This window comes from Colletotrichum godetiae, assembly GCF_030913485.1.
Source record: "Colletotrichum godetiae strain CBS 193.32 chromosome Unknown BDP55scaffold_17, whole genome shotgun sequence".
Classification (NCBI taxonomy): Eukaryota; Fungi; Ascomycota; class Sordariomycetes; order Glomerellales; family Glomerellaceae; genus Colletotrichum; species Colletotrichum godetiae.
In genome coordinates this window covers 85959-105045 of record NW_026851265.1, presented here as the reverse complement: position 1 = coordinate 105045, position 19087 = coordinate 85959, and the positions used below count along the sequence as shown (strand labels likewise).

General features: G+C 50.0%; 7 protein-coding genes and 1 non-coding gene across 8 annotated transcripts; 6 read left to right on the top strand and 2 right to left on the bottom strand.

Moving 5' to 3' along the window:
- Positions 1-871: 871 nt before the first annotated feature.
- On the top strand, positions 872-1905 carry BDP55DRAFT_550431 (uncharacterized protein; the record flags this gene model as incomplete). Its single annotated transcript, XM_060569027.1, has 2 exons — positions 872-959; positions 1043-1905. The coding sequence occupies 2 exons, from the start codon at positions 872-874 to the stop codon at positions 1903-1905; spliced, it is 951 nt and encodes a 316-aa protein (XP_060430445.1).
- A 26-nt stretch (positions 1906-1931) lies between these two features.
- BDP55DRAFT_104544 (ribonuclease E inhibitor RraA/Dimethylmenaquinone methyltransferase) lies at positions 1932-3038 on the bottom strand. The gene is made up of 3 exons (XM_060565328.1): positions 2919-3038; positions 2481-2813; positions 1932-2391 (listed from the first exon to the last, which is right to left on the bottom strand). Exons 1-3 carry the CDS (start codon positions 2964-2966, stop codon positions 2116-2118), a joined length of 657 nt encoding a protein of 218 aa, XP_060430444.1. The 5' UTR covers positions 2967-3038; the 3' UTR covers positions 1932-2115.
- An 842-nt stretch (positions 3039-3880) lies between these two features.
- BDP55DRAFT_t145 lies at positions 3881-3963 on the bottom strand. Its single transcript has one exon. It is a non-coding gene; the product is annotated as a tRNA-Trp (tRNA).
- A 1164-nt stretch (positions 3964-5127) lies between these two features.
- On the top strand, positions 5128-10827 carry BDP55DRAFT_741691 (ABC transporter; the record flags this gene model as incomplete). Its single annotated transcript, XM_060580446.1, has 4 exons — positions 5128-5146; positions 5467-8722; positions 8750-10222; positions 10533-10827. The coding sequence occupies 4 exons, from the start codon at positions 5128-5130 to the stop codon at positions 10825-10827; spliced, it is 5043 nt and encodes a 1680-aa protein (XP_060430443.1).
- A 970-nt stretch (positions 10828-11797) lies between these two features.
- On the top strand, positions 11798-13274 carry BDP55DRAFT_608708 (MNNG and nitrosoguanidine resistance protein; the record flags this gene model as incomplete). The annotated part of the gene is made up of 3 exons (XM_060571146.1): positions 11798-11813; positions 11870-12552; positions 12603-13274. The coding sequence occupies 3 exons, from the start codon at positions 11798-11800 to the stop codon at positions 13272-13274; spliced, it is 1371 nt and encodes a 456-aa protein (XP_060430442.1).
- A 1177-nt stretch (positions 13275-14451) lies between these two features.
- BDP55DRAFT_608704 (major facilitator superfamily transporter) lies at positions 14452-16825 on the top strand. The gene is made up of 7 exons (XM_060571145.1): positions 14452-14763; positions 14856-15013; positions 15088-16032; positions 16085-16130; positions 16181-16198; positions 16281-16359; positions 16468-16825. Exons 1-7 carry the CDS (start codon positions 14715-14717, stop codon positions 16691-16693), a joined length of 1521 nt encoding a protein of 506 aa, XP_060430441.1. The 5' UTR covers positions 14452-14714; the 3' UTR covers positions 16694-16825.
- A 56-nt stretch (positions 16826-16881) lies between these two features.
- On the top strand, positions 16882-17781 carry BDP55DRAFT_741680 (uncharacterized protein). The gene is made up of 2 exons (XM_060580445.1): positions 16882-17163; positions 17251-17781. The coding sequence occupies exons 1-2, from the start codon at positions 17140-17142 to the stop codon at positions 17614-17616; spliced, it is 390 nt and encodes a 129-aa protein (XP_060430440.1). The 5' UTR covers positions 16882-17139; the 3' UTR covers positions 17617-17781.
- Positions 17686-18705, top strand: BDP55DRAFT_767688 (uncharacterized protein; the record flags this gene model as incomplete). The annotated part of the gene is made up of 1 exon (XM_060580997.1): positions 17686-18705. The coding sequence occupies one exon, from the start codon at positions 17686-17688 to the stop codon at positions 18703-18705; it is 1020 nt and encodes a 339-aa protein (XP_060430439.1).
- Between the last annotated feature and the right edge of the window lie 382 nt (positions 18706-19087).

The following is a 19087-nucleotide window of genomic DNA, read 5'->3' as shown; positions in this document are numbered from 1 at the left end:
GCTTATCGTCAGTTCAAGTAGATGTGTAGGTCAAGACTATGTACCAGTGGTCCTCTTCTTGTGCACCATGATGAATGAATCAGCAAGCCATTCGTCTTCCATCATCACCGGCGAGCATGTTAACCTCGCTGATAGGGACTATTGATTGATTGAAGACGACGAGCGTATATGTTGCGTTCGTTATGCGTACTACCGGTACGGAAGACTATCCGTAGACCGCTGAAGTTCCGCGTAGAGTTTAGGTGCAGCTCGGATTAGCCCCAATTTGCTCTTTACAGGCCACCGGGATCCCCATGTGGCTATTTTAACGTACGTTTGAGCGGATGAATTGACATGCAAATATCCAGAGCTTGGGCTCCAACCCCCGACCGTGGCGTAGGAGCAGCAAGCAAAGGGAGAAGAGGGGAAGGGGAGCTTCCCACGCATCGCGTGGAGTCCACGGTTTCCACGCGTTCCACGGAGACGCCCTGACCAGTTCCCTGTGGCGCAGCTCTGTCTCCCTCGGTTACCTGTCGTGCTGTCGTTCAGCCGCCCGCGCATCGACATACGGAGCAATCCGGAAACCGGGATATTTCTCAGCCGGGTAGCTCCTCTGATGCAACTTCTCCAGTTACCCACCTGCAGGCAGTTGATGATGCTGTCGCGTGAACGCTGAGCTGAGAGGATGCGAGAGCTTGCTTTGTCTACACTAAGGTGGCATCATCCGTGCTGCTGTGACCAATGCTTGACAGAGACCGAGTAAAGATGTATGCTATATCAATCATGGCGTGGTTTGCTCGGAGGGCCCTCGACGCCGCTTAATTGAAGCCATGCTTGTATTGGATTTTGCTAGTCACTACAGATATTTTCACGTTTACAGATACAGTTCGCGATGGCTCCTTCTGCTACTCCGACCGAGAAAAGAACAATCGCCCTGTTTCCACGGGGGGGGTGGGATACTCACCACCATATTTTTGAACGTAGGTTTACTTCTTGTTCGGGATGCTTCTGCGACCAGATTATCAACAAGAAACCCGCTAACCCTAGTATTTCCTTCGTTTAGCCGAGTCTTTCCCTTACAGCCCAAACAGACATCTGACTCCGCCGCCAGCGACGGTCACCGCATTTGAACAGTTCAAAAGAAGTTTGGGTATCACGAGATCTGTCCTCACCCATGGACTATCCTACGGGGATGACTGCACGTCTCTTAAGGCATTCGTTTCCCAGCTCGGGGGCCAGAAGACCCGCGCCATTGCCGTCATTGACACTGAAAAAACGGCCGACGATGAGTTACTTGCGATGCACAAAGCGGGTGTCCGCGGCCTTCGCGTGAACCTGTACCAGTATAATGCCATGGAAGATGTTGAGCTGCAGAAAGATGTCCTGCGTGCACATCTGAAGAGGATAACGGATCTGTCGCTTCCCTGGAGCTTGACGATGACGACGACCCGTCCCGAATTCTGGACCACATTGGAGCCCTTTGTCCGAGACGTCATAGTCTCGCAGGGCGTCAATTTGGTCACGGATCACTTTGCCCTGCTAAAGGCGCCGAGTCTCCTTTCTAAGGGACATCGCGAAGATCCAACGAAGCAGCCGGGATTCGACGCCGTGATGAGGCTGGTAAGGGACGGCCATCTGTGGGTGAAGCTCAGCGCTCCTTACCGCATCAGTAATGAGAGCCCCGGATACTCGGAAATCGAATTCCTAGTACGTGCTTTTGTCGATGCCAACAAACACCGGGTGTTGTGGGGCAGCGATTGGCCGCATACGCCGCGGATGAAAGTCCGGACGCACGAGGCGGCGATGAGGGAGACGCCTTATCTTGAGGTTGATGATGTGGCATGGCTCAAGAGCTTGAGGTCATGGCTTTCGGATGAAGAGTGGGATCTGCTCATGGTCCAGAATCCAAGCCGCATATTCGGGTGATGAGAATTAGAATGACCATATCAAAGATGAAGACAGTATAAGCACTAATACCTCGCAAACAAACGGGTACATTCGAGATGACCAGCATCCAAGCTATCGCTCGGCCGCCATCCTATTGGTATTAAGTGCATCTCAAATGACTCAAAAGCAACGTCAAACCCCTAGCTGCACTTTGAATAGGTGGACGGAATCTATTTGGTCTGGTGGTAATCATTTGTCTTTCCTCACACTCTTGATGAGGTCTCCCATAGCAGCTCCCTTCTTCAATTCCAAGAACATCTTCTCATCAACTTCAGCCCTTTCCTGGCATAGAGAAACCACTTTGTCTACCAGAGAAACCGGGGTGACAACAACGCCGTCGGCATCACCCACGAGGATGTCGCCAGGGTTGATCCAGAGGTCCCCCTTGAATTGGAGCGGCACGTTGACCCTCGAAGCACGGGTGAAAGTGTTAGATCCGAGGATCGAAGTACCTTGCGCGAACACCTAGCCAAAATCGTCAGCCTGTGGTACAAATATATCCCCAGATACCCTGCAGCTTCTCATTCTCTTATTTCATGTCACAGATGACTTACGGGGAAGCCCATCTCATTATGTTCTCCAACGTCTCGCATACGACCATCAACAACCACAGCCTCCGCACCGAGGTACTTTGCCCGAGTGGACATCAGCCCGCCCCAGCACGCCGAAGGCAAGCCTTTGGGTTGCTGGACGTACATGATGCCGCCCTCCTGGTTGTGGTCTACAAAGTGCTTGTCCAGTTTGGGTGCCGCGGTGTTGCTCATCTCCACCATCTCGACCGTCACTGCGGGGCCGAAGACACGTCTTGACGCGCCCGGCGAGAACATGCGGATACCATCCAAAAAGCCGCCCTGGGGGTATTTGAGCTTAACGAGAGCATCTCCAATCTGCTTCCGACGTCAGTAATTGTGTTTTAATTTCATTTTCATGGAGCTGTGGTATTGGATAGCCATGACCGGCCGTTTGAGAACCTCGGGCTGAGAGGCACTTACGTCACAGGAAGTGAACTTGCGAAGAGCTTCGAGAGCGCGGGCGGACATTTTATTGATGAAGGATGTATCTAATGCCCTCAACTGAAAAGCTTACCACAAGAACTTTTCGCATAGAAGAACGCTCAATATTCACAGCTCGTCTGAAGGCTAATTACCTACATATAAGGCTGTTCACAAGTCCAGGGTACATTCAGGTCCCTGTCGGAGTTCTCAACCACGCCTCCGACCTCCGAGGCGCGGGGTCGCGGGCCAGCGCCGAAAGCTCGGACCATGATCTATCATGGGCGGGATTACTCCGTCCGCCAAATTTGTTTCTTGGAGGAATCCGGCCATACGTGTGGTGAGAATTGAGGTAAGCGGATTAGTCAAACTGTGGTACTGCCTTTTAGAAATGTAGGAATGGGAATGCATGAGCTGAAGTAGGTGGATTTCGAAGTAATTAAGTCACCTAATCGCTGGATTGCTTGAGACATCTGTAGGGGTTCACTGGCCATGGCATTCCTACTGTGAGAGAAAGAGAGAACAGCTAACGAACTGACTCCGTGTGATTCTTCTCAGATATACGTCACTTAAGAACGATACAATCGATTGCGGGATGGCTTTTCGCGGGGATGATAGGTCATTGCTTCACAAAAGTAACGAAAGGAACTTTTGGTCTATTCGGTGAGGTTCGGTGAATCTCGGTCGCTCACTTCGGTCAAGGATAGATAAAATTGAGCCCTGATCGACCCACAGCAAAAATTGAAGTCATAATTGTGATCGTTCGAGACTCAAATTTACTCACTCTGAAGTCGTACCGTTGCTTACAAGTTGCCAAAGCTTTGCTAGCCTTTCAGGCCGCTATGACGGCTCCTTCATATCTTCAAGTATCTTCAAGTATCTTCAACTGAGTCGCCTGATGACTAAATTTACAGTCCGGAACAAAATTGAAGTCAAAAGGGTTGCACGTTGTATGTTTATCTTGATCCCCACCTGATTTGAACAGATAACCTTTCGATGAATTCCAGAGCTGGAGTCGAACGCGCTACCGTTGCGCCAGAGGACCGTATGATGCTATACCCGCATTTGAGATGGGATTGTGGATGCTAGACTCCAGGTGTGGGAGCAATTATGTCGGTCACGACCGGGGAAAATAATAGGAAATGATGTAGATAGAGATATAATTGCATGTGATTCTCATAGGTCTGACGCTACTAGTCCAACCAGATATAAACTGCTGGTGGTTCCAATACCAAGTGAAGTGTGCAGCCAGGTATGCAAACTTGAGTACCTTATGGTCTTCCCTTCCTCTCATCAAATCAAACGAGAGGATTGATGACTTGCAGATTTGGAAGACAACCGGGATTTATCTGAGGGAGTAGATCACGTAAAATCTACTAATACGGCAATCTGTTTAGAGGAATAAACTCTTACCGACTTCTCTCGCTGTCTGCTGAGATGCATGACCGAACGCGGAAGTTGGTCGTGACGTCGCCTCGTTGATGTAAAGTATAAAAAGGAAAGCATCAATAGGACAACGCTGAAAAAACTTTGCAAATATTGTTGATGGACTTGAGCAATGGCAATCTTAGGCGCCGCAACAGTGAATGCCAATCGAAACACAAGTCCGATCACGTTGCATTCATTGCACTTCTGCAATTGATGAAGGGTTTTCGCCAACAGCTCGCACAATTCTCAGCAACATCCTTTGAAGTTTGCATAACGAAATCCCCGTCGTGAGACACGCAAGTCGGGCGGGATGCAAAGTCGAGCTATTCCCAAAAGGGCTATTGGAGGTCGCGTGAAGACCCCAACACTCCCAGGTACCCAGAAACTTTGCCTCTCTACTTTGAGCTTCAGAATGGAGCCTGAGACTGATGCCATCATTGGCGACATTGGTGGCTGAGGGATCTGACAGTGATATTCTAACCGCATTAGGCAAATAGAAGTTCATCCAAACACTCAGCAAAGATGCGAAGATGCACGTAGAATTATCAGCCATCCTTCACCACATCGAAATCTAGCCATTCAACTTCGCATGCCACGGCTACCAGCACAATTCTGCCTCATTTGGCCCCTGCCGAGGTTTTCTCATAGCATGCCCTTCCTACACCATTCTCCCGGTTTAGCTTGTTACTCGTGCAGCTATCTTACTTTTGACTTTTGGATGTCCCAAAAGAGTAAATGTCAGGAAGGCGTCCTCGCTTGCCACCATAGTTGTTGGGCAGATATGTCTGCATCGCTTAGCCGTATGGCTATGCTGACATGGATGTGCCATTCTTGGCATGGAGTTGTTCCTGAATCTTGTCTTTTGAGTCTTGATCTGTGGCCCTTCATATATCCTGTGAGACGCCAGTGATTCTCCTTGGAACTTGTCCTTCATAGGATAGCAACACCCTCTTCTTCTCTTTGCCAAACTTAATCATTACTTTTCTTACACAAAGCATCGAGGAAGACGACATCTTTAGTCCCCACGACCACAATTCTCATACCACCACTCGCCATTCCCACGCAAATTGACCCTCCAATATTGCCATGGCGGCACCAAAGTCCGCATTATGGCGCCAAGTCGGTATCCTCTCGACAAAAAACTTCATTATCATGCTCGCCCGCCACCCCGTCTCAACAATCTACACCGCCATCCTTCTGCCAATTATCCTCACAGTTTACCTCGGCATTGGTAAGAATCTCAACAGTCCATCGAACGACTTTGGCATTGCCGATCCCCGACCCATAAGATCACTAGCTGAGGGACTGGCCGCTTCTGATGGCTCGCGTGATACTGTTGTTCTCGTCAACAGTGGACTATCAGGCGGCGATGTAGACCGCGCGATAACGGCGATCTCTTCCCAGGTTTCTGCGGCTGGGAAAAACGCAAGAACAATCACAAATCCGTCCGATCTTGGCTCTATCTGCCGTTCGTCTTTCCGCGCAACTACTTCCTGCTACGGCGCCGTCATCTTCCATGCTTCCCCCACTGAGGGCGATGGAGGCCTTTGGAACTACACTTTGCGAGGAGATGGCGCGTTCGGATCATCCTTCAAGGTCAAGAACGATGACAGTGACGTTCAGGTGTACACTCTCCCCCTTCAACATGCCGTCGACTCTGCCATTGCCAGCGTCAACTCGACAAATGGTAGTTCAGCGCCTCTGGAGAATATCCAAGAGTGGGGTTTCACCGACGAGGCCGAAGACGAACGGCAGGCTAGCGTTCGAAGGAAGTACCAAAAGACTTTCATTGACTATCTGGCAGTCTCTTTCATCCTAGCGTTGATCGGAGTCAGCTACCATCTTCCGGGTCACGTCGCGACTGAGCGGGAGAAGGGGCTCTCCCAGCTCATCGACTCCATGATGTCAACACGCCACGACTGGGAGGCACAGGTCATCAGGATGTTGTCAAACTTCTATTCTTTTGCCACAATATACTTTCCAGGCTGGGTCGTCACTTCAGTCATAGCGAGGAGCATGATCTGGAGCGAGACTAGTATCGGCATCGTTCTCGCCTTTTTCATCCTAGGCGGCCTGGCTCTCACTTCGCAAGCCATTCTCGGCGCCACTTTTTTCAAGAAGGCTCAGCTTTCCGGTGTCATCAACTCTTTGGTCTACGTTCTCCTTGGTGTTCTGGCACAGGCACTCCCTAACCCAAGCACTGGCGTCGTCGCCGTGTTGAGCCTGCTCTTTACTCCATGCGCCTTTGTCTTCTTCATCAGATCCATGGCGCGATTGGAGGGCGAGGGGCAACCGATGAATCTTTTGGAGACGCCACCTGGAAGTAACTCAAACCTTCCCGGCATTGTTATCTGGATTTTCCTGATCCTGCAGTTCATCATCTACCCGCTATTGGCCGCCTACGTCGAACGTCAAATTCACGGAGTTGGCTCTGAAAGTCGCAAGGTTTACAAGGGTGACGGTCTTCAGCCGCAGGACGCTGTTGTCATTGATGGCTTGACCAAGATTTACCAACCAAGCCTGCTACGACGGGTTTTCACCTTCATCTCCAGACCGCGTGCTCCCACAGTTGCCATTGACCATCTCGACCTAACGGCAAAACGCGGGCAGATCCTAGCACTTCTCGGTCCTAATGGAAGTGGCAAGAGTACAACCCTTGATGCCATCGCCGGAATCAGTCGCTTCAACCATGGCAGTCTCTCCATAGATGCCTCTGGCGGAATCGGCATCGCCCCCCAGAAGAACGTTCTTTGGGATGAACTCACTGTTGCCGAACACATTACTATCTTCAATCAGCTCAAGTCTCCAAGGAACATTGCGAGCAAAGAGGATTCAAAGCACTTGATCGACTCGATTGGCCTTTCAACAAAGCGGAAGTCTCAATCACGACATCTATCTGGAGGACAAAAGCGCAAGCTTCAGCTTGGCATGATGTTGACCGGTGGTAGTGCTGTCTGCTGCGTCGACGAAGTGTCTTCTGGCATTGACGCACTGTCACGGCGGAAAATTTGGGATATCCTACTCTCGGAACGTGGCAAGAGGACCATCATTCTGACGACGCATTTCCTCGACGAAGCCGACTTACTTGCCGATAACATTGCCATACTGTCTAAGGGCAGCTTAAAGGCTGAGGGCTCGTCCGTAGCCCTGAAGAACGCTCTCGGAGATGGCTACCGCATTCACGTCCTCAATGCCAAGGATTTGAGAGCTCCTCCAGAAGTCCGTAGAGCTACGTTAGCTGTGTCATCAAACACTATAACCTATACCGCGCCCTTATCGAGCATCGCCGCCGACGTTATCCGCACTCTTGAGGCTCACAGCATTTCCTATCGCATATCCAGTCCGAACATTGAAGACGTCTTCCTCAATGTAGCCGAAGAAGTGCGAGAGGAGGATCTTCAATCTCTTCATAAGGAGAGAGCCCATGGATCAAAAGAATCCGGCAAAGAACTCGCCGAAAAGTCTGTCATGAGCGGGGGACAAGACCCGCTGGGGCTTCAACACGGCCGTCAGACAGGGTTCTTCGAGCAGACCCCTATTCTGATTCGCAAACGCTTCACGCTGCTTAAGACCAACTGGATTCCATACGTCATCGTTTTGATTGTACCGATTATTGCAGCGGCAATTATGCAGCTACTTGTCGCTGACGAGAGCCCTCCTAGTTGCGATGTGGCGGACTTCAGTCAAGCTTCAGCGGAAGGCTTCGACGACTACAAGAAGGCGTTTGACAGTGCTATTATTCCAGCCGGTCCTTCTTCCTCCTTCTCTAGCTCAACATATGGTGAACTCTTTGGCTTCTTGATGCCGGGGGTCTACACTTCTACAGAGCCCAACCTTGTACAGACTGTTACCTACGCCGACTTTCTACGCTACGTCGGAGACAATCGCAAGAATGTTAACCCTGGTGGATTTTGGACTGGCAGCTCAGATACACCCTCAACAATTGCTTATCGAGCAGACGATGAGGGAACAGGAGCAGTTCTCGCTGCTGTTATCGTACAGAACCTGCTCGCCGTCATGAAGACGAATATCAGCATTGCGACCACATACACCCCATTTGACAATGTTATTCCATCTTCGACGTCATCCACGGTTCAATTCGCCATATTTTTCAGCATCATATGTTCCATCATTCCGTCGTTCTTTGGATTGTATCCGAATGCTGAGAGACACAGCCATGCTCGTGGTTTGCATTACTCCAGCGGAGTGCGACCGTTGTCTCTCTGGACGTCGCACCTCATCTTCGACTTTGGAGTCTTCTTCCTCCCACTTATCATCGCAGCCATCATTTTTGCCGTCTCGTCCGATATATGGTATGCTTCGGGCTACCTTTTCCCGGTGTTTTTGCTATACGGCATCACCTCTATCCTGCTGTCGTATGTAGTTTCGCTCTTCACCAACAGCCAAGTCGCGACGTTTGCTGCAATTATGGCCTACAACAGTGTCGGATTCGCGATCTATCTTATCGCCTTCCTCTACATCGTGACTTTCTCGCCTTCCACTGTCACAGATCGCAATATTCTGATAGGGCATTACACTATCTCTGCCTTCTTTCCTGTTACATCTGTCTTCCGAGCCCTCCTCATCGGCCTCAACACCTTCTCGTTGGCATGCACTGCTACCGGTCTTGGCTATCCAGGTGCAATCAAGGCGTACGGAGGTCCAATTCTTTACCTCGTCTTGCAGGCTATCCTTCTATTTAGCATTCTTCTCTACCACGACAGTGGAAACAAGCTGCCTTCAGTTTTCAAGCGTAGCAGAAGCGCTGACATCGGAGCTGAGCAAGCGCAGGAGGATCCTGAGGTTGCCAACGAACTCTTGCGAGTCGAGACGACAACAAACAGCGACGGGCTCCAAGTCAAGCATCTGACGAAGAAGTTTGGTAACTTTACTGCCGTTGACAACGTGTCCTTTGGCGTGCGGCATGGGGAGGTCTTTGCACTTCTCGGCCCTAATGGTGCCGGAAAATCAACAACCATCTCACTCATCCGTGGCGACATACAACCAAGCCGCAACGGCGGGGATGTTTTTGTTGAGCAGATCTCTGTTACCGATCAGAGAGCTCTCGCCAGGTCAAATCTCGGAGTCTGTCCACAATTCGATGCGGTCGAGTCTATGACAGTTTTCGAACATCTCCGTCACTACGCCAGACTGCGTGGAGTTAACGATGTTAAGCAGCAAGTTCGAGCAGTTGTGCGTGCAGTCGGCCTCGATGCTCATGTCAACGTCATGGCGCAACATTTGTCAGGAGGCAACAAACGCAAACTCTCCCTCGGCATCGCCCTTACAGGAAACCCGTCAGTGATTCTGCTTGACGAGCCGTCTTCAGGTCTGGATGCCGCCGCGAAGCGCATCATGTGGCGAACGCTCAGCACGACTGTGCCAGGCCGTTCTATCCTTTTGACAACGCACAGCATGGAAGAGGCCGATGCGCTTGCAAATCGGGCTGGCATCATTGCACAGCGTATGTTGGCCCTTGGTGAAGTTGAGCAGCTTCAAAGCCGCTTCGGGGACTCTTTGTATGTGCACCTGGTCAGTCGCACTGCTCCACACTCGACGCCGGAAGAGATGGACCGTATGCGAATATGGGTTCTACAGCAATTTCCCTCCGCTCGAGTAGAGCCTGAGACATATCACGGTCAGTTGCGATTCTCGGTCCCGGCGTCGGACGTGCTGCAAATATCTCAGCAGAGTCTTCAAGGCAGAAGCGCGAAGCAGACTGGGGAGAATCGCCAACTGAGTGCGATTGGGCAACTCATCGTGATGTTGGAGGAGAACAAGGATGTTTTGGGCATCGAGCATCATAGTGTCAGTCCGGCCACGCTCAATGACGTGTTCCTCTCCATTGTCGGGCAACATGATGTGCAGGAGGAAGGGTACGGAACGGCGGCGACTGAGAGTGGGAAGAAGAAGATCAATTGGCGAAAGGTTTTACTTGGGTTCTAGCCCATCATTATTCTTCCATGATACGCATGTTGCCTTCTGAAATCTAAAGAGATCATTTGGAGAGCCCGTGAATTTTCCAGACCGTTTCGAAATGCAGTATCGCATTGTTCTGGGCTCAACTCAAGACACTAGGCCAACAGTGACTGTCTGGCCCATTTTGCTGCGCACGTAACTGAAGGAGCCAACGTTCCGGGTAGGTGACAGTATCGATCGTCGCCTTTCTCCTAACTGCGAATGCAGGTCATCTCGATCCTGTGATATTCTAACTATGGTGATGCAAGAGCTTCCTCATCCACCACCACTTCCTCATATGCACCGGGGTTATTATCTCGGCGTGCTCCACCTCGAACCAGAACTGCTCATGATAGTTTCGTTCTATCTTGCCACATACGAGAACCTCAATGTCCGTACGCAAAGCTACTTTGCGGACATATTCTCCCGGCTGATTGCCGCAACCCACCCTATCGTACCTTACTATCCGCGTTATGAGAGTTGCTGGAAAGCCCCGAGCCGAGTTGCCGAGGAGACTTCTTGAAGGCCCTTTGCTCCACTATAATTAGTTGACATCTTTCTGACGTCAAGTGTTAACAATAAAGCAAGGAGTCGAGACTCATCAAGAACCCACTTTACAGATATGCTGAGGATAGGCTCCTTGACAATGACCAATATATCAACCGAGCAGATTGCCCACATTAACAGTGCCTCCTGCATGTAAAACTGGGCCATCAGACTTTTTCGATTGGAACAGTTCGATGGCCTGCAGAGATTGTAAGAAATACTTCGGTGTGCTTAGGAAGAGGCCGAGTTGGTGCCTGATCGAGATTGAATTTGACCGAGCATGGACTTCAGCTGGGAGGTGATCACTCAAATGGCCCGCCGTATAGACTATCGGCTGATTGGACATAATCCACGTTGACTCAAGAAACACATGTAACAGGACACATGAATGACGGATGATTACCCATCCGGACTAACTTGTCCGCTGTTCATCTCCACCGTTTATGCCGGTGAGGTCACAGAACTGTGGCGTAACCCTGTCAATCATGGTCCACAACTACACTGCCGGAGGTTTTGCAACGAAAGGCGACTTGGCTCATAACTACAAAGCAATCATTTCAACAACCAAGTTTGAGTTTTCAATCACATAGTTGGTGATTTCTACTCTGTAAAAGACTACTACAAAAACAGTGCGGGCTTCAAAATGCACATCGATACCGACGTCGATAACGGCGGTCATCGTGAACTCGGCGCCGGCGCGCAAGCCTCCCGAGACGATCAATCAAGGAGCGTTCTGAATAGCCTCGACACTCAAAGAGCAGATCTTGTCGGGAATTGGATGAAAAGTCGCTTACCTGAGCATGAAAACCTTCCGTCGCAGTCAGTCAGCTGGTGGGACCCGGGGTTGGCAACAGTAAGTGCAGCTCACCTCAGACTCAGCCTCAAAAGCTTTTATCAGCGTCGAGACTGATCTTGCCCTTGCATAGTTACGAAAGCACATATCCATAATGTGGTGCAGAAACAGTGAGTCTTGTCCGAGCTCTGCTCGCTGATAGGTTGTCAAAGCTCACCATTTTCAGCTTTCATCATCTGTTTCTCCATGTTCCTCATTCTTTGCCTTTACTGGGGCATTGTATTTCGTATTGAAGAGAACCTCACCTCTCTTGTCTGTTTCGTCGTCGACTTTGATGGAAAATCCACTCCCTACAACGACATCACGCCACTTGTAGGTCCAACAGTTATCAATTTGGCCAACGAGACACTATGGAGCCCCATACCTTCAATCGGATATCAGATACGGGACGCAAACGAGTTCGAATTCGACCCAATGAAAGTCCGCGAAGCGGTCTATCACTTTAGAGCATGGTCTGCAATTATCATCAACCCAAACGCAACAGCTCTTTTGCAAGAGGCAGTCTCAATTGGCAACTCTTCATACGACCCGACAGGCGCAGTCCAGATCATCATAATGTCTGGCCGGGACTCATTTATGACGTACAGCTACATCTTGCCAAGCCTGACCTCGTTCACGTCAAGTCTAACGGAAACATTTGGCAAGACATGGAGTGATATGATCATGGCCAATGAGTCCCTGACAAAGGAGACTCTACGGCAGGCTGCAAGCGCCGTCAATCCCGGGGTATCACCTTTGATGCTGGACCTCCGACCGTTTGGACCGCCGGCGGCAATTCCCGCAGTAACCTTTGGGCTTAGCTTTCTTATTGCCCATCTTGGCTTCACCTATTACCTCGCTGACAACATGGTAAGTCCGAGCTTTCAATGCTTTGATTCAAAACTAACCCGAATACTTAGAAATGCATTGTGCCTGAGGGACATCCTCCCGTGCACTACTGGCACTACGTCATACGCAGATACTTGTCGCTTATGGCCGCCTATTTCTTTCTCTCGCTCGTTTACTGTCTAATCTCTCTTGTCTTCCAAGTTCCCTTCTCCAATCCGCCAGCTTCGGCGGTAGAGGTGGCTAAGAATCCAAACGCATACGGCAAAGCTTCATTCTTCGTCTTCTGGGTGTTGAACTTTTTCGGTATGGCGGCACTTGGGATGGCCTGTGAGAATATGGCAATGGTCATTGGCCCTCGATGGGTTGGGTTGTGGCTAACATTTTGGACTCTCACTAATACCTTGACCGGATTCTGGCCTCCTGATATTGCGCCTGGATTCTACCGGTGGGCGTACGCATGGCCTTACCATCATGTGATTGAAGGCAGCCGACAGATCTTGTTTGACCTGCACTCGCGCATTGGCCTCAACTTTGGCGTCTTGATTGCGTGGGTGTCGGTTAACACAATCTTGTTCGTGCCAGCATGTTACATCTTGAGATGGAAGGATGAAAAGGAAATTCGTCGCAAAGAGACAAAACTCCCACACTTTCACTTGAATAGATATGACTTCGAGAAACAAATCCCCAAGCAGCCGGGAGTTAAACCACCGAGACGGAAGAGGGGATTTCTTCGAGCCTTGTAAGCGTCTTGTAATCAGGACCAGAGTTGCAACTCCCAGAGTTATCTCCACGATGAGAAAGCTCAACAGGCAGAAGATTGAACATAGCTACATTTGACGTTATGAGCTTATACATGTCATAGCGAAACGAAGCGAATTATGGCATTATTCCTCTCCTTGCCCACAAACCCATGGGCCATATTCAGGACCCTTTTGGGAACTTACCTATGCTTAGATACAATTGAACGCCCGTTCATTTTGACGTGCATTTGTGTCTGACTTTGGAACCGATGATGCGATTGACTCTCTCGGCGCATGTTTCACCCGAAGTATCCCTAGCGGAGCACCATTGGCCGTGCACGAACATCTGACGACCCTATTCCACCATTTAGAAAGGTTTTCGTTCGCCTTGGCAACAAACAGGTGCGACGGTACATGAACACCTTGGTGCTTATTGTCTGCACATAATTATTGGTAACTCTTGGGCGCTTTGGTTCTGATTCGCTATGGCAGTTCAAGTTGAAGGTTGCATGGGGGCTGCGTAAGTGCGGCGTGGGTATGCTGCAAACCACGATCTAGGTAAGTTGCACTCGTAACAACCCTTCCGAAAGTCTGGCCTTTGTGGGCGCATGCCCAACAGCAACCCCTGCAGTTATACGACATACTTCAATGACTTGACTTTATCATTGTGCTCTGTCATCTTGTGACGGTCTTGACGTCAAAGTAGCGAAACCCATTGTCAGCAACCTACTCGGTTCCGAAGGGTCCGGATAAAAAGTAGCTGAGCCACGCGGTCGGTGAAAACATCGACTGTAACAGGGAACACACCACTTCGCAAAAGGTAACCAAATTTCCTTTTCGGCTTGCGACGTGTGGAAAGGCCTTTTGCCTCAAAATTCAGATGGTTGAGTGAAGTTAGACCCAAGGTTGCGAAAGCGGACTTACTACCTAGACGGTTGTGACAGATTCCAAACCATATTCAGCTCAAACCGCAGCGAAATGCCAACCCTCGGTTCCACGGCCGCCCACGTCGATGCGACTCAATCTGAGTCGAGCTGTGAAGGAGACCAAAACCCAAGAGACCCAAGTGTTCTTCCTCCCGTACCCCGCATTCTTGGGCCGAACGTGCCATCCTTGACAGGCAACTGGTTCTGGGTCATTGGATGAAGGGCACCCCGGACAGGGCCGGGCTTTAATGCAAGAGACATCTGCCGAAGAAAGTCTGATGGTGATTAACTGTCCGTGCCAACTATTCAAACTTGCTTCCCGCTCTCTAGTGGCTTTGGATAGATAATAATAGGGGCCAGCCTACCTTAACCCCTCATTCAAGCTACACTAAATGGGCTTGGCCGTTTTCAACGTCGCATCCACGGGCTGCTTGGCAAATTGACCAGCCTTCAACGTTGTATTTTCGGAAGCTCTGCGTTCAAAGGATTCTGAGCATTGTCCCAACCAGCTGTCAAGATGGTGCTCTCCACAATAGACGAAATACCGATCGAGTTTGATAAGAAACGTAAGCTTCCCTCCTCTCCCCTCTTTAGTTGCTGGCGCTAGAGCATTTCTCAATGTCATGACGGACCTAGCTTTTGATGATGTCTAAAACAGAGTACAACGAGCCGACGACCGTCGACGTCAAGTCCGAGTCTATCCAGTATGCAGACGAGCCCGTACAGCTGGAGTGGACGGAAGCGGAGGAGCAGGTCATCAGACGCAAGCTCGACTGGCACACTGTCCCACTGGTGACAACCTTGTATCTTCTCTGCGTATGTGATTTTTCTTTTCCGTGGAATATCAGCCGCCTGTAACGTCAATACTTACCAACCGACATTCGGAATAGTTCTTGGATCGAGCGAACATCGGAAATGCCAGGATCCAGGGCATGGCCAAGGATATCAACCTTGAAGGGTACCGATTCAACTGGGCGCTGTCTATATTTTACATCATCTACCTCCTCGTCGAAGTGCCAAGCAACATCGTTCTCAAGCGCGTTGGACCACGATTCTACCTGCCATTTCTCGTCGTTGGCTTCGGACTTGTCTCACTTTGCACGGCTTTCGTCCGCTCATATGAAGGACTCATTGTGGCCCGCGCCTTCCTAGGAATATTCGAAGGCGGCGCCATGCCGGGTTTTTCCTTCTTCCTGAGCAGCTTTTACAAGAGAGAAGAGCTTTTGTTTCGTCTAGGAATCTTCATTTCAGCAGCATCATTAGCTGGCGCGTTTGGCGGTCTGCTCGCCACTGGTCTCTCTCGCATTCCAGAGTGGGGGTTCGACAGCGCACCTATCCATACATGGAGAAACATTTTCTTCTTCGAGGGATTCGTCACAATTCTCTTCGGAGGGTTTGCGCCTCTCTGGATGCCGACGAAACCCGCAACGGCTTACTTCCTCGACGAACGACAACGAACGATTGCGGTAGAACGTCTGCAGCGCCAGCACAAGGCCGATGCTGATCAGAAAGTCACTCTTTCCGACATGAAGCGAGCCGTGTTCTGCATTCATAACTACACGTGCGCATTCGGTTTCTTCCTAATCAACATCACCGTTCAGGGAATTTCGGTATTTATGCCGACTATTCTTGCCGACTTGGGCTGGACAGCAACTCGAGCGCAGTTGTACTCAGTACCACCTTACGTGGTGGCTGCTATCACTGCCATCATCATCGCGTGGTTCAGCGATCGAACACGTCAGCGCGGTATCTACCTCGCCGCGTTTTCGATGATTGCCGTGATTGGGTTCGCGATTTTGCGATTCGCGACCGATGCTAACATTAGATATATGGGCGTAAGCATTCCCTGTTGCTGTGTTTGCCTCTTTGGTTTGCTAATATTTTCAGGTCTTCTTCGTCACAGCAGGTGCTTTCCCAGGTGGTCCAGGGTTTTGTAAGTCTGCACATTTGTTGAATGCAATTCTTATGCTAATACTATTGCAGTGAGTTGGGCGATGAACAGTAAGTCTAGTGTCGACGGATATTGGCCGATGACCTTCGTTCGACTTAGGAAAGTGGGACAAGCTGACACACTCGACAATAGACTCGGCAGGCCCTTCTGTTCGCGCAGTAACGAGTGCCTACGTTGTTTCCATTGGTACTATGGGTGGAATTGTTGCGACGTAAGTAGAAGTTCTACGGACCTATCAGGCGGTTATGACGCCGCAACCATTGACTCCTGTTTGCAACAATTGTCTCCATGTCTACGGTCTTACTGATGGTTACGACAGGTGGACCTACACGTTCAAGGACGCTCCAAAGTATTACACTGGACACACCATCAATCTTGTTGGACAGAGTCTAACCGTTCTACTCGCGATATTCGGCATATTTTATTGCTTGTATGAGAACAAAACAAGAGCCGCTGGGAAAAGGGATCACCGCCTTGATGGCAGGACAGAAGCTGAACAGAGCCAGTTGGGTTACAGGCATCCTTCATTCCGCTACATGTCCTAAGGCAACAAACCTACTTTAGCACACCTGAGGATTTGATATAAACTTGAGTGGTACCACAAAACTGACTATGTGCATGGCTAGCTTGCTTATCCTAGTAGCTGCACGTGATAGATTATGCTTGCACCGTCCTAATTGAGCAAACCCATCTGATCCTTTATTTAGATGATTGCCCCCGCATTCGATCTGACCAGTCCTGTTCAGCTTCAGAAAGACCGTAGTTCGTGTGCGCCATATGCTTTGATTGGCTTGAATCTAATATCTTAGGGTACAATGCGGCTCCTGAATACGCGGACGAAAGAACTACGAGTATTCAATCACTCTCGCATTCCATATGCTATCCCATCCCATACTTGGGGTCCGGAGGAAATCACACTACAGGATCTACTAGCCGGAAAAGCGCTTAGTTTGAAGGCTACAAGAAACTCATCGGGGCATGCAATCAGGCAATGTCGGATGGGTTTGGTTACATAGTAAGTTCACCCTTGCAACCTGTATGTAACGCCCATGGCGTGGAGCCCTCACAACAACTGGAAAGCTCTCATGAACTGACTTCTCAGTGGATCGACACTTGTTGCATAGACAAAGCAAGCTCTTCTGAGTTGACGGAAACCATCAATTCTATGTGGGTCTGGTACCAGAACTCACGTGTCTGTTATGCGTACCTCGAAGACGTCCCCGAGGAAGATGTTGACGTTCTTGTTGGCTATTCCAAAACCTTCATGAACTGTCGATGGTTTACGCGTGGTTGGACGCTCCAAGAGCTCATTGCCCCCCCTACAGTCATATTCTACTCAGATGACTGGTACGAAATTGGTACTCGCGACCAGATGCGAGAGCCTCTAGGCAAGATAACCGGCATCGACCATAAGTTCTTCGAGTACGGAATTTTAGATCGGTATGGCATCGCTCAGAGAATGTCTTAGGCTGCAAAGAGAAAGACAACCAGAATTGAAGACCAAGCATATTGTTTGCTTGGACCATTCGGGGTCAGCATGCCCTTATTACTGTACGGCGAGGGTGAAATGGCGTTCATTCGTCTTCAAAAAGAGATCATGAGGCGGACAGATGACCAGTCAATATTTGCTTGGTTGTTACCTGGACCTTCAGACAGACTTTCTCGAAGCACTGGTTTCCTCGCCAAGTCACCATCCTATTTCGATCAGTCTAACGGCGTCACCAGAATTGATGCCGACCATCGCGTGGCACCGTATTCGTTCACCAACAAAGGCATCCAGATCGAGATGCCAATACTCGACCCGAGCAGCTCAAAACATGGCTTCTCATTTATTCCCGGAGATAATAGTGAGAAGATTGGTTCGGCCGCGGGAATCTCTTTTACGTTCTCCCCAACAAGCACGATAGCGATACTCAACTGTCGCAGAGCGGGTCGTCATATCGGTCTCTATCTGGAGAGAACGAGCGATCTCGAACCATTCTACAGGTGCAGTCACAAGCTAGGCTTTGTCTCTGTCCCAGATGATTGGGTTAAAGAGGCGAAACTTGAGACTATTCTTGTCAGGGCTGAAGATCCGGGAGACATGGAGTCGCTTTGTGGTAAGGATTCCGATGCGCAGCACATTGTCGTGGAGTTTCCACAGGAACAGAATCATGGGTACGACACTGTCAAGGCATTTCCAGCGGACAGATGGGTTAGCAGTGGCCCGTGGAGCCACTCAATCATGCTCTCTTACGACATTGAGACGAGTGGTAAGGATGAAGTCCCTTATCTACACGTCCAAAACGAAGTAGCTGAGACCGGCTTCTGTCTAGTCTTCAAATTCAAAGCTCCAGGTCCACATAATGCGTGTCTTCTGATGGACATGGCTGCTGGCGAAATCCCGACTATCCCACAGTCGTCGTCTTTCGTCGTTGCTGGTCTTCCAGCGGAGAGTCGCCTGAAAGGGACAGGGAAATGGGAGAAGGTCACGGCCGAGCTGACCACTTCACGGTTTGCTAAGGTTTGGAAGATAGCGATGGAGAAAATTCGGGACACTTCAGATGCACGGGTATGATAATTCGGAAAGTTGCCGGCACAAAATGTAAAGTTGGCACTTGCTTCCTCTGATGACGTGGTATCTTGCGTTGTGTAGAGACAAATTCTACTGAGATAGGCTGCCTCTATCGGTTGCTCGAGTACGGCCTTTCGGCCTAGGCTGGGATCGAGGTTCAGCAACCAAATCGAGAGATGAGATATGGATCTCGAGCTAAAGATAAAATGCACAAAACTGTTCGGGATACGGCGCTAGATGAGCAAGAGCGAAGACCGATAAATCCGTGGGAGTTTACTCACAAACATTACGGACTACCTTGGACAGGGGTAGCGTCCTTCCTAGCGCAACTCCATAAACTCTGATGTCATGTCGGGCCTAAGTCGAGAGCTCGATGTAACGGAAC

Excerpts from the sequence above, each read along its gene's own strand:
- BDP55DRAFT_104544 (XM_060565328.1), bottom strand. The coding sequence starts at position 2,966 with ATGTCCGCCCGCGCTCTCGAAGCTCTTCGCAAGTTCACTTCCTGTGAC. Across the intron at positions 2,814-2,918 it reads GCAAGTTCACTTCCTGTGAC|ATTGGAGATGCTCTCGTTAA; the intron begins GTAAGTGCCTCT and ends CGTCGGAAGCAG. Across the intron at positions 2,392-2,480 it reads ATAATGAGATGGGCTTCCCC|GTGTTCGCGCAAGGTACTTC; the intron begins GTAAGTCATCTG and ends GATTTTGGCTAG.
- BDP55DRAFT_608704 (XM_060571145.1), top strand. The coding sequence starts at position 14,715 with ATGGTGCTCTCCACAATAGACGAAATACCGATCGAGTTTGATAAGAAA. Across the intron at positions 16,033-16,084 it reads CTAACATTAGATATATGGGC|GTCTTCTTCGTCACAGCAGG; the intron begins GTAAGCATTCCC and ends TAATATTTTCAG. Across the intron at positions 16,360-16,467 it reads ATGGGTGGAATTGTTGCGAC|GTGGACCTACACGTTCAAGG; the intron begins GTAAGTAGAAGT and ends TGGTTACGACAG.
- BDP55DRAFT_741680 (XM_060580445.1), top strand. The coding sequence starts at position 17,140 with ATGTCGGATGGGTTTGGTTACATA. Across the intron at positions 17,164-17,250 it reads CGGATGGGTTTGGTTACATA|TGGATCGACACTTGTTGCAT; the intron begins GTAAGTTCACCC and ends CTGACTTCTCAG.